Source organism: Carcharodon carcharias, chromosome 14 (assembly GCF_017639515.1).
Source record: "Carcharodon carcharias isolate sCarCar2 chromosome 14, sCarCar2.pri, whole genome shotgun sequence".
NCBI lineage: Eukaryota > Metazoa > Chordata > Chondrichthyes > Lamniformes > Lamnidae > Carcharodon > Carcharodon carcharias.
Genome location: NC_054480.1, coordinates 2,042,081 through 2,058,392, shown reverse-complemented (window position 1 = coordinate 2,058,392; position 16,312 = coordinate 2,042,081). Strand labels below are relative to the sequence as shown.

The following is a 16,312-nucleotide window of genomic DNA, read 5'->3' as shown; positions in this document are numbered from 1 at the left end:
GGGCAGGTGTGGAGGCCTAGACGAGGCGAAGGAGATTGGGGGTGTTAGGGGTGTTGCAGGGGTTGTGAAATGGCTGAGCTGGTATGGAGCAAGAGGATGGGATGAGTATGTGCGGGGTAGGAGGGGGCGTGCAGGTGTGAACGGGAATGGGGGCTGTGCAGACGTGTGGGCATAGGATGGGGTGCGAAGGTGTGAATGGGCATGGAATGGGGTGTGCAGGTGTGAATGGCAGGGGTGGGGTGTGCAGGTATGAAGTGGCATGGGATGGGGTGTACAGGTATGAACTGGCATGGGGAGTGTGCAGGTGTGAATGGGCATGAACAGGTAGGAGTGGGGGGGGGGGGGGCGGGGGCGCGCTCAGAGGAAGGGGTCTGCAGTGCTAACTGATGAGCCCTAGGTGAAGAATTCAACCCTAAAAATATTCAATGACCCAGCCTCCACTGCTCTCTGGGAAGAGAGTTCCAAAGACTCACGACCCTCTGAAAAAATTTCCTCTCATCTCCATCTTAAGTGGGAGATCCCTTATTTTTAAACTGTGTCCCCTAGTTCTAGTCTCTCCCACAAGGGGAAAGATCCTTTCAGCATCCACTCTGTCAAGTCTCCTCAGGATCTTATATGTTGCAATAAGATCACCTCTGAACCTTCTGAATTCCAATGGATACAAACCCAACCTGTCCAGCCTTTCCTCATAGGATAACCCTCGCAGCTAAGGAATCAGACAAGTGAACTCTGAGCAGCTCCTAATGCAATATGTCCTAGAATAATGCAGTATTCTAGACGTGGTCTCACCAATACCCTATACAACTGTATAGGGAGCTCTATTCCAGTCAATTAATGTTGCCGAGGTGGAAAAAAGCAGTCTCAGAGATGGCACGAATACCAGGTTGGAAGCACATCTCAGGATCAAATGTGACACCAAGGTTGCTAATAGATTGGATTAATCGCAGGCTGTTTTCAGAAAGAGGGATGAAGTTGGTAGCTAGTGAATTAAGTTTAGAGGGGGGAAAAAAAACAATGTCTTCAGTCATCCCAGTATTTAATTGGAAGGAATTTTTGCTCATCCAGTACCAGGTGTCAGATCAGCAGTCTGATAATTTAGTAACAGTGGTGGAGTCGAGAATGACGGTGGGGAGGTAGAGCCTGGTGTTGACAGCATACATGTGAAAACATACGTCGTGCCTTCAGATAACGTCACCAAGGGGCAGCATGTAGAAGAGGGGACCAAGAATTCATCCTTGGGGACACCAGAAGTAACAGTGTTGGAGCAGGAAGAGAAGCCATTACAAGTGATTTTCTGGCTACGATTAGATGGATAAGAATGGAACCACATGAGAGCAGTCCCACCAACCTGGATGACAGTGGAGAGGCGCTGCAGGAGGATGGTGTGGTCAGCCATGTCAAAGGCTGCAAATGGATTGAGAAAGACAGAGATGGAAAGTTTATCTTTGTCACAGTGACTAGGATCTTATCTGTAAATTTTCTAGAGCTATGGCAGGGGCGGAAACCTGACTGGAGGGATTCAAACATGGAATCCTAGGAAATATGGAAATGGATTTGGAAGACAACAAGGGCTTTGGAGGGTAAAGGGAGGATGAAAATGGGGCAGTAGTTTGCAAGGATGGATGGGTCAAGAGTTTTTTTTTGAGAGATTTAAATAACAGAGGGGCAACAACTGAAGAGAGAGTACCATTTACAACACCAGCTAACATGGGGGCCGGGTTAGCAGTTAGTAGGGGAAGTTGGGTGATTAACAGTTTAGTGGGAATAGAATCAAGGGAATAAGAGGTGGGTTTCATGGAGAAGATGAGCTCAGAGAGGGCATGAGGGGAATTAGGAGAGTAACTAGAGAAAGATGAGTCTGGGGCGAGGGCAAGGAGGAGCATTAAAGGAAGTTTGGCCTGGCAGGCTAGTGGAAGGGAGGGGGGTGGCCGAGGCAGCTGATCGAATTGTCTCAATTTTAGTGAAAAATTAGTCCATGGGCTCCTTGCACTTGTTATTGGTGAGAGTGGAGGGTACAGGGATTCAAAACTGTCTGCGGTTCAGGAAAAAAGCCAGGTGTTATCTTTGCATTCTAGGATGAGTCTGCAATAATGAACAGTCTTAGCAGAAGAGAGAAGGGCCCAGTAGTGTTTTAAGTGGTTCAGATAGGTCTGGTGGCGGATAGCTAAACCAGTTGTGCACCATATCCTTTCAAGTCTACATCCATTGGACTTATGTGAATGAAGAGCCGCACCCAGGGGAATGTCCAGAGTGACAGCAATAGTTTTATTGTGGACTAGGACATCAAAACTGGAGGCGAGGGCAGTGTTGAGTAAATCAGTACCTGCAGAAATGTTGTGGTGAACAGAGGGCCAGAAGCTAGATAGTTGGGATTTGAAAGTGCAGATATGAGTGAATTTGGGGATAGACTTTTTCAAGGGATGGATACAGAATAGGTAGGGTTGGGGCATGAAGGGGGACATGGGTGGTGAGCAATACAAGGAAGTGATCAGAGATTGTCTTACCTGTGATTGAAACCATGGGAATAGTAAGGCAATATGAGATGGCAAGATCAAGGGGGTGGCCATGAATAAGAGTTGGGAGTTTACATGGAGGGAGAGATTTAGGGAGGATAATGATATCACTGAGGATGAGAAATGCAGAGGATGAAGGAGGAAAGCAATGAAGAAATCGGTGAGAAAATTTTTATTATACCTTGGAGGGCTGTACAAAATGGGCATTTTGAAAAATAAGTGAAAGGGGTGGAACAAGATGAGATGCTCAAAGGAGGAGGAAGTGACAGAGGAGTAGGTGGTCAGGCCAAGGTGTGATCTGGTGATAAGAGCCACATCGCCACCACGGCAGTCTTGACGGCTGAGTGGTGGAAGGTGTAGCCAGGCAGGGAGGCTTCATTAAGGGGGAAGGAGTTATCATCCCTCAGCCAAGTTTCCATTAAGGTCATGATGTCGATGCAATCATCCATAAGTTCATGAATGGCAAGAGCCTCACCTGTGAATAGACATTCTGGAGGGAGGTGCGTAGAGGGGAGATGAGAACTGAAACTATGGCAGGGTCCACATGATCAGCAGTTGGGACAGGAAGAAAGTTGGCGAAGTTAGTCCCCAGCAGGCGCAACTGGTGGGAAAGTCAATGAGAAAGTGGGGTGGGGCAATTATGTTTGCTGCTCATAATGGGCCAGCACCGAGTGCCTTGACAAGACCATCAAAGAACACCAAGAAAGGGACAAAGATGATGCAGGCTTCTCTAATAGAAAGTCAAGCTTGGAATGCTGCTTGGAAACTGATTATTAAGGTAGCTTGATGATGACTTTCTTCAGGGTTCTTTCCTCTCTACCTCTGGGAAAGTACAGGACTCTACATGGCAACTTCAAATAGCCATCAGAAAATCAAGAATGGAGGAAAGTAGAACGCTTCTTGTCTGCACGTAGTTTGGTAACAAATTCACAAAGCCACTAATGTAGTAAAAAGTGCTTTGCTCACTTGAAAATCTGTAGCAGATGCTCGCTAGGAATGTTCTTGAGTCCCATTACCACGGATTGTAAACGACTCACGCTTTGTGTGGCCGAGGATACCGGTGTTACAACTGGTTCCTTCTCTTTCAGGTACCGTCTTCCTGTCAATGGTGTTGAAGGTGCTAAAGACTTTGTCTGTGAAAACATCATGAGAAGAATTCAGCATTTAATCTCCCTCACTTAAGATACTCAGCATATCTGTGAATCTTCTACTGAAAGCAATATCTCAAAGCATCAGTCTAAAGATTATAGCTAGAATTGAGGTTTTGGGACTTGAGCTTCAGATGGTCACAAGCAGTTAGGGCCTCAGTTTAACATGTTACTCATCTCATTCACCAATGCTGCACTCCTTCAGTAATGCACGGAAATGTCAGCCTCAATTATAAAATCACGTCTTTGGAGTGAGCTATGCAGTTCTGACTCAGAGCGCAACTACAAAATCAAGATCTAGAAGAGAAAGAACAGACCAGTAACGACTGGCTGGAGCAGAGGGAGGCTGAAGATATCAGCAATTATAGACCAATCTCTTGTCAGTGGTGCAAACAATTATTGAGTATTAAAACAGGTCTAATTACCTTTTCAAAATGCTGTTGCAGGTTGCACTCTACTTGCATTCTTGCCGATAGTTTGCCAACTGGAACGCCTGCTGTAGATTTTCGAGGTGTCCCAATTTCCTCATCAGCATCTTCTCCCAGAAATATCCGCTCGTCAAAATCCCCCACAGTCAGAACATACTCTTCATATTCCTTGTTTATTGCTTTGCTGCACCAAATAAGCACAATATCAAAAAAACCCATCACATAAATAGAGAGACTAGACTAGGCTTATTTCTAGGTAGCACCTTATCTAGAATAGAAAGACATGTACAATGGGGAGAAGAATGGGCATTCCTTGCCTCGGTTTTCAATTCTAGCTTAGACGTATGGAATACAAATCTCTCTTAGCTGCAACGATTAGCCCTTAAAATGAATTTGGGGCAGCCTCAACCCAGTTCCAAGTGAACATGAGACTGAAGCACATTCACCAATTTCAGTCTTGAAAGCTGACAGCTTGTGCAAGGAAGTGAAAAATCACTCTGTACAGTAGGAAAGTACTCAAGGAATGTGAGATTAACTGTGTACTAGACAGTGCTACACTTAATAATACTAGGAGCCTGAAGTAGAACACTTTCCCACTCCAAGTATCCTTAACAGTCACCAGTGCAAAATGTACCTCTAAGATGTATTAAAAAGTTTCAGTGATGGCTCAGCAGCTTTATCCAGTGATTGCTGTACCATACAGACCAAGTCCCAGTTACAATCCTTGATCTCTGTTGAGTTAATTTATCTCAATCAGGTAGTGGCACTACCATGAACCAACAGTGGTTCCTCAATCCATACTGTAGTATCAAAATAGATTGACTTGTCACTCATCCCTTGATTATGAGGTGTTAACTGGTGCAGAATGTCCACCAATTTTGCCTACATAACAATCATTGCACATCAGAGTAACTCACTATATGAAGTGCTTGGAAACAATTTTGATAGTGCACTGTATAAACACGTCATTGTATTATTTATATTTATACGTTAAAAAATCTTATTGCACATTTCCTGTCCAGAAACTTCAGTTCCTGTTATCATACAGTATTTTGTTGGTTATACTTTATCATTCAACATTTAAAGCAATACCACTGGAGATAAATCCTCATGGACAAGTCCATTTAAAGGTAAAATGTTTTTGTCTGTCCTCTCTTCTGATGCTTCATGGTACACACCATTGTCACCACAGTAAGCCAGTGGTTTAACCCAGGGCCAATGTCAGTCTTATAAATAATTCCTGGAAAGTACACAAGAGGTCACGGGTTGACATGCTTATCCCATCTTTTGTTTTCACTTCCTGTCTCTCTTTGTCTCTGGTGGCTGGCTCGCAATTGGCAGTGCCCTTAAATCCCCAGGTGATGTAGCAGTTTATCATCGGAAGAGCTGTGGCTTTAAACCACATTTCACAACCTTACAACCCAGCAGTTTGGAACATAAAATACTTCCCTCTTTGATTTGAAGCAAGCAACTGTGGTTTGAATTGCTTGGCACACGCCTAACATTTTTAAAATAATTGAACATGGAAATATGGCTTAGTTCAGCCAAGGTCATAGTAAGTGCAAATGAAAAATGCACCAGCCAACTTACGCTGAGGAGGAGGGGGAAAACAGGGCTTCTGTTTCTGGCTGAACTGACTTTTAAACCTGAAACTTCATTATGGAGTTGGTAATATGAAGTTATAATGTTGCAGATGTGCAACACCATGTCTAAACAGTGATTAAGATGTTCATTCGACATGTTAATGAACTCCTGGCTTATCCAGTCTCTATCACTCATGCCCAAAGCAAAAGTCCACTTCTATAGGCAAGCTTTTGCTCCCTGTGGACCAAATGCAATAGTGCACAGGAAGTGAACTGAAACACGGTGCGGACGATGGACCCTCTTACTGTTATCAGATAGCAGGTGGGCAGATTTATAGCTGCATAAGTGAGGTATTTAGAACAGTGCAATGCAACAATCTGAAGTCAGGTGACAGTTAGTAAAATAGGCAAATCAGTCAGGTGAAATCTTTGGAGTTAAGTAGCTGTATTTGTAGGGTAAATACAAACTAAACTCGCCACACAAAATTAAGTCTTGCCCATTTTAGTCTAAATTCCTCTTCAGTTAATATTGCTCCTTACTGTGTCAGCTGCAAAGTGTGCCAACTATTCCAAGTCCAGGTTATTGTTATGCATTGAGAAAAGCAACAGTTCTAACACCAAAGCCTGGGGACATCATTCTTTACATCTGCTTGCAGTCTGCTACAATGGTTATATATTTATAATCAACAAACTTTAAACTCACTTGTTGTCTGTAAAGTTGTTGACATCCAGAAGTCCTATGAGGAGCTCACTGTTTCCTTTCAGAATCTGAAATCAAAATCTCTTTGTCAGAGGGATCATAAAACTGATTCAATATTTACTCTTAAGGACTTACTCTTCTGATGGCTGTGCTACTGAAACAGGATTCACTCCCGGTTATGCTTAGTTGGCTGATCTCTACCAATGGGTGCAACAATGAAAATGGCCCCAGCATCCCAGGTTAGAAAGGGAAGTGGGGAAGGGGTGGGGATGAATAAATAGGAAACCCAATGAGAACAAATAGAGGCTAATTGTTACCTAAAATGCTATAGCCATTTGTTGGGATGTCGATCTACATCCCAACAAATGGCTTCTCATGTCCAAATAAAATTATGATAATTTTTACTGAGCATTTTGGAGATGATACAGAGGGGGAGGCAACTAAACATACTGGGGACAGTAACTTGACCTACAAGCAGTGAAAGCGAATATTTAAAATGGAGATAAGAAATGGCATAGGGGTCCTCTTGAAGCATCTATGGGACACAGATAAAATAATCCATTATAAACTGTTTGACAAAATCACAAATTCTACATGGGCAAGCTGGTGGCGAAGTGGTAATGTCGCTGAAAAAAAGAGACATGTCCAAGCTTTTTGTCTTGAGCGCTCAATCAGAACACTTTGCAAGAATAGCAAAATAACGGTAAAACAACAATTTATACTGTATGTGAAGAGGGTACTGACTGATTGGCAAGTGGATTCTGATTGGTAGAGGCGTTGCCATGAAGAATGCACCAGTTGACGGTGACTGACAGTTAACCCTGATCAGTCAAGGTGCCTGGTTTAAATTTCAAACAATGCTTGACAATTAACTGTCAGTCACCAGTGCCCTGATGAGTGCAAGGCGAAAAGCTTAGACATGACTATTTTTTCAACAATACTCAAGTTCTGTACTACCAAACGACTAGTAGCAGTAATGTCACTAGGCTAGTAATCCAGAGGCAAAAACAAAAATACCTGGAAAAACTCAGCAGGTCTGGCAGCATCTGCGGAGAAGAATACAGTTAATGTTTCGAGTTCGCATGACTCTTCAACAGAATGAAGGGAAAATAGAAAAGGGGTGAAATATAAGCTGGGTTTAAGTGGGGTGGCAGGGCGGGTTGGGACAAGAAGAGCTGGATAGAGGTCCAGCGAAAGGTGGAGATAACCAAAAGATGTCACAGACAAAAGGGAAGAGGTGTTGAAGGTGGTGATATTATCTAAAGGAATGTGCTAATTAAGGGTAGAAAGCAGGACGAGCAAGGTACAGATGGCCCTTGTGAGGTGGGGTGGGGTGAAGGAGTCGAAAAAGGCTAAAAGGTAGAGATAAAACAATGGATGGAAATATATTTAAAAATAATGGAAATAGGTGGGAACAGAAAAATCTATATAAATTATTGGAAAAAACAAAAAGGAGGGGGAAAATCGGAAAGGGGGTGGGGATGGAGGAGAGTTCATGAACTAAAATTGTTGAACTCAATATTCAGTCCAGAAGGCTGTAAAGTGCCTAGTCGGAAGATGAGGTGCTGTTCCTCCAGCTTGCGTTGAACTTCACTGGAGCAATGCAGCAAGCCAAGGACGGACATGTGGGTATGAGAGCAGGGTGGAGTGTTGAAATGGCAAGCGACAGGGAGGTCTGGGTTATGCTTGCGGACAGACCGAAGGTGTTCTACAAAGTGGTCACCCAGTCTGTGTTTGGTCTCTCCAATGTAGAGGAGACCACATTGGGAGCAGTGAATGCAGTAGACTAAATTGAGGGAAGTGCAAGTGAAATGCTGCTTCACTTGAAATGAGTATTTGGGCCCTTGGACGGTGAGGAGAGGGAAGGTAAAGGGGCAGGTGTTGCACCTTCTGCGGTTGCATGGGAAGGTGCCGTGGGAGGGGTTTGAGGTGCAGGGGATGATGGAGGAGTGGACCACGGTGTCATGGAGGGAACGATCCCTACAGAATGCCACCAGGGGGTGAAGGGAAGATGTATTTGGTGATGGCATCATGCTGGAGTCGGCGAAAATGGGGGGAAATTCCTCCGCCATTTCCGCCAACTCCAGCATGACGACACCAGCAAACACATCTTCCCTTCACCCCCCTGGTGGCATTCCATAGGGATCGCTCCCTCTGTGACACCCTGGTCCACTCCTCCATCATCCCCTACACCTCAACCCCCTTCCACGGCACCTTCCCATGCAACCGCAGCAGATGCAACACCTGACCCTTTACCTTCCCTCTCCTCACCGTCCAAGGGCCCAAATACTCATTTCAAGTGAAGCAGCTTTTCACTTGCACTTCCCTCAATTTAGTCTACTGCATTCGTTGCTCCCAATGTGGTTTCCTCTACATTGGAGAGACCAAACACAGACTGGGTGACCACTTTGCAGAACACCTTCGGTCTGTCCACAAGCATTACCCAGACCTCCCTGTCGCTTGCCATTTCAACACTCCACCCTGCTCTCATACCCACATGTCTGTCCTTGGCTTGCTGCATTGCTCCAGTGAAGTTCAACGCAAACTGGAGGAACAGCACCTCATCTTCCGACTAGGCACTTTACAGCCTTCCGGACTGAATATCGAGTTCAACAATTTTAGATCATGAACTCTCTCCTCCATCCGCACCCCCTTTCCAATTTTCCCCCTCCTTTTTGTTTTTTCCAATAATTTATATAGATTATTTTTTCCCACCTATTTCCATTATTTTTAAATGTATTTCCATTCATTGTTTTATCTCTACCTTTTAGCCTTTTTCGATTCCTTCACCCCACCCCCACTAGGGCTATCTGTACCTTGCTCGTCCTGCTTTCTACCCTTAATTAGCACATTCCTTTAGGTAATATCACCACCTTCAACACCTCTTTGTACTTTTGTCTGTGACATCGTTTGGTTATCTCCACCTATCACTGGCCCTCTATCCAGTTCTACCTGTCCCACCCCTTAAACCAGCTTATATTTCACCCCTTTTCTATTTTTCCTTGGTTCTGTTGAAGAGTCATGTGGACTTGAAACGTTAACTGTGTTCCTCTCCACAGATGCTGCCAGACCCGCTGAGCTTTTCCAGGTATTTTTGTTTTTGTTTTGGATTTCCAGCATCCGCAGTTTTTTGCTTTTATCTTAGTAATCCAGAGGCCCAAGCTAATGCTCTGTGAAAATGGGTTCAAATCCTACCATGGCAGCTGGTGGAATTTAAATTCAAGTAATAAATTTGGAATATAAAGATAGTGTCAGTAATGGTGACCATGAAACAATCATCGATTGTCATAGGAAAATCTGCCACCCTTATCTGGTCAGTCCTACAGATCCACAATAATGAGGTTGCCTCTTAAGTGCCCTCTGAAATGGCCACTTCGTTCAAGGGTAATTTAGGGATGCAACATCCACAGCCCATGAAAGAATAAAAGAAACTAAGACTTAAGCTCAGAACGGGGATATTAAATAAATAGTTTATTTAATTACACGTAGTAAATGTGTAGAGATAATAATTCAAGGTGGAGCTCGGTAACTTTTCTTTTCGGCGAGAGAAGCAGTTGAAGGGGATAAGCGTCCATGTACAGTATGGTATGTTTCAAATGCTAGGATCAGACAAGAATTTCTTTTCTGGTTTGTATGTTCTTATGTAATGAAACACTCCCGAATTTGAAGGATAGTATGAGAAGTGAATGTGTATCACCAGTACTTGTTTCACTACTATCTTGGCATACCTTTCTCTCGAACAGCCTCTTAATGTAAGGTTTCCAGTAGTGCTCCTTGATGCCTTTTGCTTCTACTGTGAGCCCATCATGCAAGTCACATAATTTATCAATGATACATGGAGGTTGCACTGGGGGCTTATAGTCCTGGCTGCTAAACTCTGATGGCAAACCTGCAAAGGCACAAATGTAACACACTTTAGAAAAAGTAATTCACCCTGTTTCAAAATTAAATCTGCTTCAAAATTAAACACCGAAACAAAAAAAGTAATCAATTGACAAATTGGACTGATGAGGACTGGAGTATATGAACAGTTACAGGCCATTTAGCTCCTCGAGCATGTTCCACCATTCCATTAGTTTGTGGCTCAACTGTATCACAACTGCACTTACCTGCCATTTCCCTATATCCCTCAATACCATTACAGAAGAGTTCTGGTTTTCAAAACGTGTTTTTTTATTCTTCCATGGGATGTGAGCATCGCTGGCAAGGTCAGCATTTGTTACCCATCCTTAACTGCCCTTGAGAAGGTAGTACTGTGTGAAACAATGCTTCCGACTTTGCTCCTAAAACGCTTAGTTCTAGTAGACAGATGAGGAGAGTTAACACGTGGCTAAAAGGCTGGCATGGGAAAGGAGGGTGCCTTTTCATGGGACACTGGCATCAGCTCTGGGACAGGAAGTGTATAAATGGGATGGGCTCCATCTGAACTGGGATGGGACCCATGTCCTAGCAGAAAGGGCATATAAGGGTTTAAACTATTAAGAGGGGTGTGGAAGGGACCTACAAGAAACACAAGGAGTCTAAATGTAAACAAAATAGGGCAGGAGAACATAGGAAATAATAAAGTAAGGGAACACACTGAAGGGAATGAATAGAATTATAGAATGTGAATCTAAAAAGACGATTAAACATAAAGGGGAAAATCCTATTAAAAATTAGTTAAAATATCTTGTACAGCAATGCACACAGTGTCTGTAATAAACTGGGGAGCTGGAGGCAATAATGTGGTGGGAGGAACCTGATATTGTAGGAAAACTGAAACATGGCTGCAGAAAAATCAGGACTGGGAATTAAACATTGCAGGGTATAATATATTTAGAAACGATCGAGAGGGAAAAAGGGAGGTGAAGTAGCTGTACTTATTTAGGATAACATAATGGCAGTAGAAAAATGGGACGCAGCTATAAGCAAGACAAAAATAGAATTGATATGGATAGAGATAAAAGATGTTATAGGTCAATCACATACTGGAGTGCAGCCTATAGACCACCAAATAGTGGAAGGGAGGAAAAGGAAGAAATATGCAAACATATTAGGTAATTGAATAAAAAAACAAAATTATAGTCACGGGGGAATTTCAACGAACCTGATATTAACAGAACAGAATACGTAGGTAAAGGGGATAAGGGAATGTAGTTTCTAGAATGTGTGCAGGACTCCTTTCTAACTCAATATGTAAAAAGTCCAACATGGGAAGAATTGCAATTGGAACTAGTAATGCAGAATGATCCAGAACAGATAAGAGAAGTGAAAACAGTGGAACATCTAGGCAATTGTGGCCATGATATTTATACGCTTAAGACGATGATACAGAAGGACATTCAGTTACTATCAGATCAGCCATGATCTCTTTAAATGGCGGAGCAAGCTCGAGGGGCTGAATGACCTACTTCTGCTCCTTGTTTGTATGTTTGACAAAAGCATTACAAAAGCTAGGTTAATAGATTGGAAAAAAGCTGATTTTAAGGGCCTATGAATTTGGAAAAATAAAATGTGCAACGCTATTGGCAAACACAATGTAGAGCAACAATGGGAAACGTTTAAAATGGTGTTCAACAGAGTGCAAGAAAAATATATTCTGCTTAAAGGAAAGAACAAGTTTAATGCTAGTAAGAACGCATGGATGAATAAAGACATAAGGGACCAAATAGGGGGTTAGGAAAGAGGCATACATTAATACATAGGCAGCATGATAAAGGGATAATATGAAGAGATTAAGAGGGAAGTCAAAAAAAAATTAGGAAGGCAAACAGGAACATCAATAAAAAATTGAAAGTTGTGAGGGAATCTCTTATTCTCTCCCTCTTAGGCAGTCCCTCAGAGTCGAGGATGACTTGCTTCCACTCTGGTTAGATAGGTTCTGAGATGACCAAAAAGGCCAATGCACAATCTGCAGACTTTGCCAAATGCTGGTCACGTGGTGCTTGAAGGGTAGGGTAGATGGGTTGATTGGAGGTTTGTACGCTCTCTCCGATGCCTCGACTTCACATCTGCATGCTCTCGATGGAGTCTCTTGAGGTACTTAGTGCCTTCCTGAATTAGCCTTCTCCATTTTGTCCTTTAGGGAAGGAAATCCGCTGTCCTTACCTGGTCTGGCCTACATGTGACTCCAGACCCTAGCAACGTGGTTGACTCTCAACTGCCCTCTGAACAAGGGCTATTAGGGATGGGTAATAAATGCCTAGCCAGTGATGCCCACATCCCACGAATAAAAATAAAAAGAAAATTTTGGTTGGTCACAAGCCAAGGTCTCCCATGAGCTGGCAGGTATAAATATCAGGCAGGACAGGGTCCCAACACTGGGGAACTCAACTATAAACCCTCCTCCAGTCTGAAAAACAATGGTTAACCACTATGCTCCACTTCCTGTCACTCAGCCAATTATCCATGTTGTTGCCTTTTTGAATTCTTCATCGATGACTTTATCTTTTGCAGGATCCTCTCATGACTGAAGAGTTCGATGTAAGAGCGGCATGGGCGTCCATAGAACTGGCAATTCGTGTTGTCATTGTTGGTGCTTGCCCTGGATCAGTTCACCACAGGAGGTCTGCTTGGGAATTTTTTTTTATTCTTTAGCGGGACATGGGTGTTGCTGGCTAGGTGAGAATTTTTATTGCTCATCACTAGTTGCCCTTGAGAAGGTGGTGGTGAGCCGCCTTCTTGAACTGCTGCAGTCCAACTTGTGTGGGTACATTCACAGTGCTTTTAGGGAGGGAGTTCCAGGATTTTGACTCAGCGACAGTGAAGGAATGGCAATATATCTCCAAGTCAGGATGGAGGAGAACTTGCAGGTGGTGGTGTTCCCATGAATCTGCTGCCCTTGTCCTTCTAGGCTGTAGAGGTCACGGGTTTGGCAGGTGCTGTCAAAGGAGCCTATGTGAATTGCTGCAATGCATCTTGTAGATGGTATACACTGCTGCCACTGTGCGCTGGTGGTGAAGAGAGTGGATGTTGAAGATGGTGGATGTGGTGTCAATCACGTGGGCTGATTAATCCTGGAAGGTGTTGAACTACTCGGGTGTTGTTGGACTGCACCCATCTAGGCAAGTGGAGAGTATTCTCCTGACTTGTGCCTTGTAGATGGTGGACAGGCTTTGGGGAGTCAGGAGGCGAGTTATTCTCTGCAGACTTCCCAGCCTCTGATCTGCTCTTGCAGCCACAGTATTTATATGGCTGGTCTAGTTCAGTTTCTGGTCACGTAGATATGGGGGATTCAATGATGGTAATGACATTGAATGTCACAGGGAAATGGTTGGATTCTCTCTCATTGGAGATAGTCATCTTCTGGCACTTGTGTGGTATGAATGTTATTTGCCACTTTACAGCCCAAGCCTGAATGTTGTCCAGGTCCTGCTGCATATGGACATGGACTGCTTCAGTATCTAAAGGGTTGCAAATTGTGCTGAACATTGTGAAATCGTCAGTGAACATCCCCACTTCTGACCTTATGATGGAAGGAAGGTCATTGATGAAGCAGCTGAAGATAGTTGGGCTAAGGGGCTAAGGGCACTACCCTGAGGAACTCCTGCAGGGATGTCCTGGAGCTGAGATGATTGGCCCACAACAATTACAATCATCTGCCTTTGTGCTAAGTACGATTCCAACCAGCAGAGAGTTTTCCCCCTGATTCCCACTGACTTCAGTTTTGCTAAGGCTCCTTGATGTCACACTTGGTCAAATGTTGTCTTGATTTCAAGGGCAGTCACTCTCACCTCATGTTTTGAGTTCAGCTCTTTTGTCCATGTTTAGGCTAAGGCTCTAATGAGGTCAGGAGCGAAGTGGCCCTGGAAGAACCCAAACTGACAGTGAGTGAGCAGGATATTTCTCAGTAAGTGCCACTTGATGGCACTGTCTGTGACCCTTTTCTGTTAGTTGTTTAATTGTCCCCCATCATTCATGACTGGATGTGGCAGGATTGCAGAGCTGAGATCAGAACTGTTAGTTGTGGGATCGCTTAGCTCTATCATGTATGCTGCTTTTCCTGTTTGGCATGCAAATAGTCCTGAGTTGAAGCTTCACCAGGTTAACACCTCATTTTTAGGTATGCCTGACGCTGCTCCTGGCAGGTCCTCCTGCACTCTTCATTGAACCAGAGTTGATCCCCCAGTTGTTGGTAATGGTGGAGTGGGGAATATGCTGGGTCCTAAGGTTACAGATTGTGGTTGTATACAATTCTGCTACTGTCAATGGCCCACAGCGCCTCATGGTTGCCCAGTTGCTAGATCTGTTCCAAATCTATCCCATTTAACACATTGGTAGTGCCACACAACACTATGGAGGGTATCCTCAATGTGAAGACTGTCTCCACAAAGTCTGTGCGGTGGTCACTCCTACCAACAGTATCATAGACAGATACAACTGCGAAAGATAGGTTGGCGAACACAAGCTCAAGTAGGTTTTACCCTCTTTTTGGTTCCCTCCCCATCAGCCGCAGACCCAGCTATGTCCTTTAGGACTCAGCCAGCTCGGTCTGTAGTGCTGTTACCCAGCCAGTCTTAGCGATGGACATTGAAGTTTCCCAACCAGGGTACATTTTGTGCCCTTGCCACCCCCAGTGCTACCTCCAAGTGGTATTCAACATGGAGGAGTACTGATTCATCAGCTGAGGGGAGGGGAGGGGAGGGGCTAGGTGGTAATCAGCAGAGTTTCCTGCCCATGTTTGGCCTGAAGCCATGAGACTTCATGGGGTCCAGAGTAGATAATGAGGACTCCCAGGGCAATGCCTCCTGACTACACCACTGTGCCGCCACCTCTATTGGGTCTGTACTCTAGGTGGGATAGGACATACCCAAGAATGGTGATAGTGGTGTCAGGGACATTGTCTGTAAGGTATTCTGTAGCCATCCACGCAGGAGATGTGGCCTGCCAATGTAGGTTGAATTTTCTAAAGCGCTGTCTCCATGCTGTTGATCCCAACACAATAAAGGACCTCATCATTTGCAATTCCTTCTGGATGAGTGCACTGATATCTGTGGCATCCCTAGAGAGCACACTACCAAGATATGAGAATTTTTCCACAACCCTGAGACTGGTGCCATTAATGGTTATGTCTGGCATTTCATAGTTTGTGCCTGGTGCTGGTTGAAACATAACCTCAGTCTTGGAGACAATGATTTGGAGACCAAAGGTTTTGGCCCCACTCAAGAATTTGTTTACCATCGTCTGGATGGCTTCCTTGTTGTGGGCAGCTGGGGCACAGTCACCTGCAGACAGGAGCTCTTAATTACTGCCTCTGTGACTTTGTGGAGGCATGCAGTCTGGAGAGATTACAGAGCTTCCCTGAGTGGAATAAAGTCTAACGTTGATAAGTTATAATATATGAAATATGCTGGTCACTGTGAAACTCTATCCCTGCTATTGCAAGTTATGACACAGAATTGCCAACAGCAGTAATTTTGATGATGATTTTTGGAAGTTTTTAGAATGCTGTGATTCAAATGGGAAATGTATGTAGGAAGTCCCATTTAAGAGGCAGTTTTCTGACACTGAATTAGCAGCAGAAAACCTTGCCACAAGGAGTGCAATGGAAATATGAAAAAGTTTCCAGAAATCGTGAGACTTGCAAACCCTAGCAACACTGCAGCATTGCAGGCTCCAGATTAGAGTTATTAATTTCTCGGAAGGTATGCACCATGCTCTGTATAATACTTCGATCAAAAGTATCAGCTCTTACCTTCAAAGCCTGGATTAAGCAGGTCTTTCCTATTGGGACACAGTAAAGCATTTCCAAACACGAGGTCCAAGCAACAGAGTAAGAGGTGGTAAGAATTTACAAGGTCATCTCCAATCATACGGAAATTGCCTGCAAAACACAACAATAAAAAGTCAATGACCTCAAATGATAGCTTGATGTTTCTCTCTCTACAGATGTTGCCTGACTTGCTGCATATTTCCAGTATTTTCTATTTTTATGAAGAGTTTAAATGTCTGAATTCATTAT

General features: G+C 43.9%; 1 protein-coding gene across 9 annotated transcripts in view; it reads right to left on the bottom strand.

Annotated features, from left to right (window-relative positions):
• The window catches only part of rbl1 (retinoblastoma-like 1 (p107)), a 119,697-nt gene that overhangs the window by 60,673 nt on the left and 42,712 nt on the right, over positions 1–16,312 (bottom strand). For all 9 annotated transcript variants that reach the window (XM_041204572.1, XM_041204577.1, XM_041204574.1 and 6 more), the window contains exons 5-9: positions 16,046–16,174; positions 10,101–10,261; positions 6,376–6,440; positions 4,087–4,273; positions 3,480–3,646 (exon numbers count right to left, since the gene is read on the bottom strand). In XM_041204572.1, the coding sequence (XP_041060506.1) occupies positions 3,480–3,646; positions 4,087–4,273; positions 6,376–6,440; positions 10,101–10,261; positions 16,046–16,174 (709 nt within the window). The remainder of the gene's footprint in view (positions 1–3,479; positions 3,647–4,086; positions 4,274–6,375; positions 6,441–10,100; positions 10,262–16,045; positions 16,175–16,312) is intronic.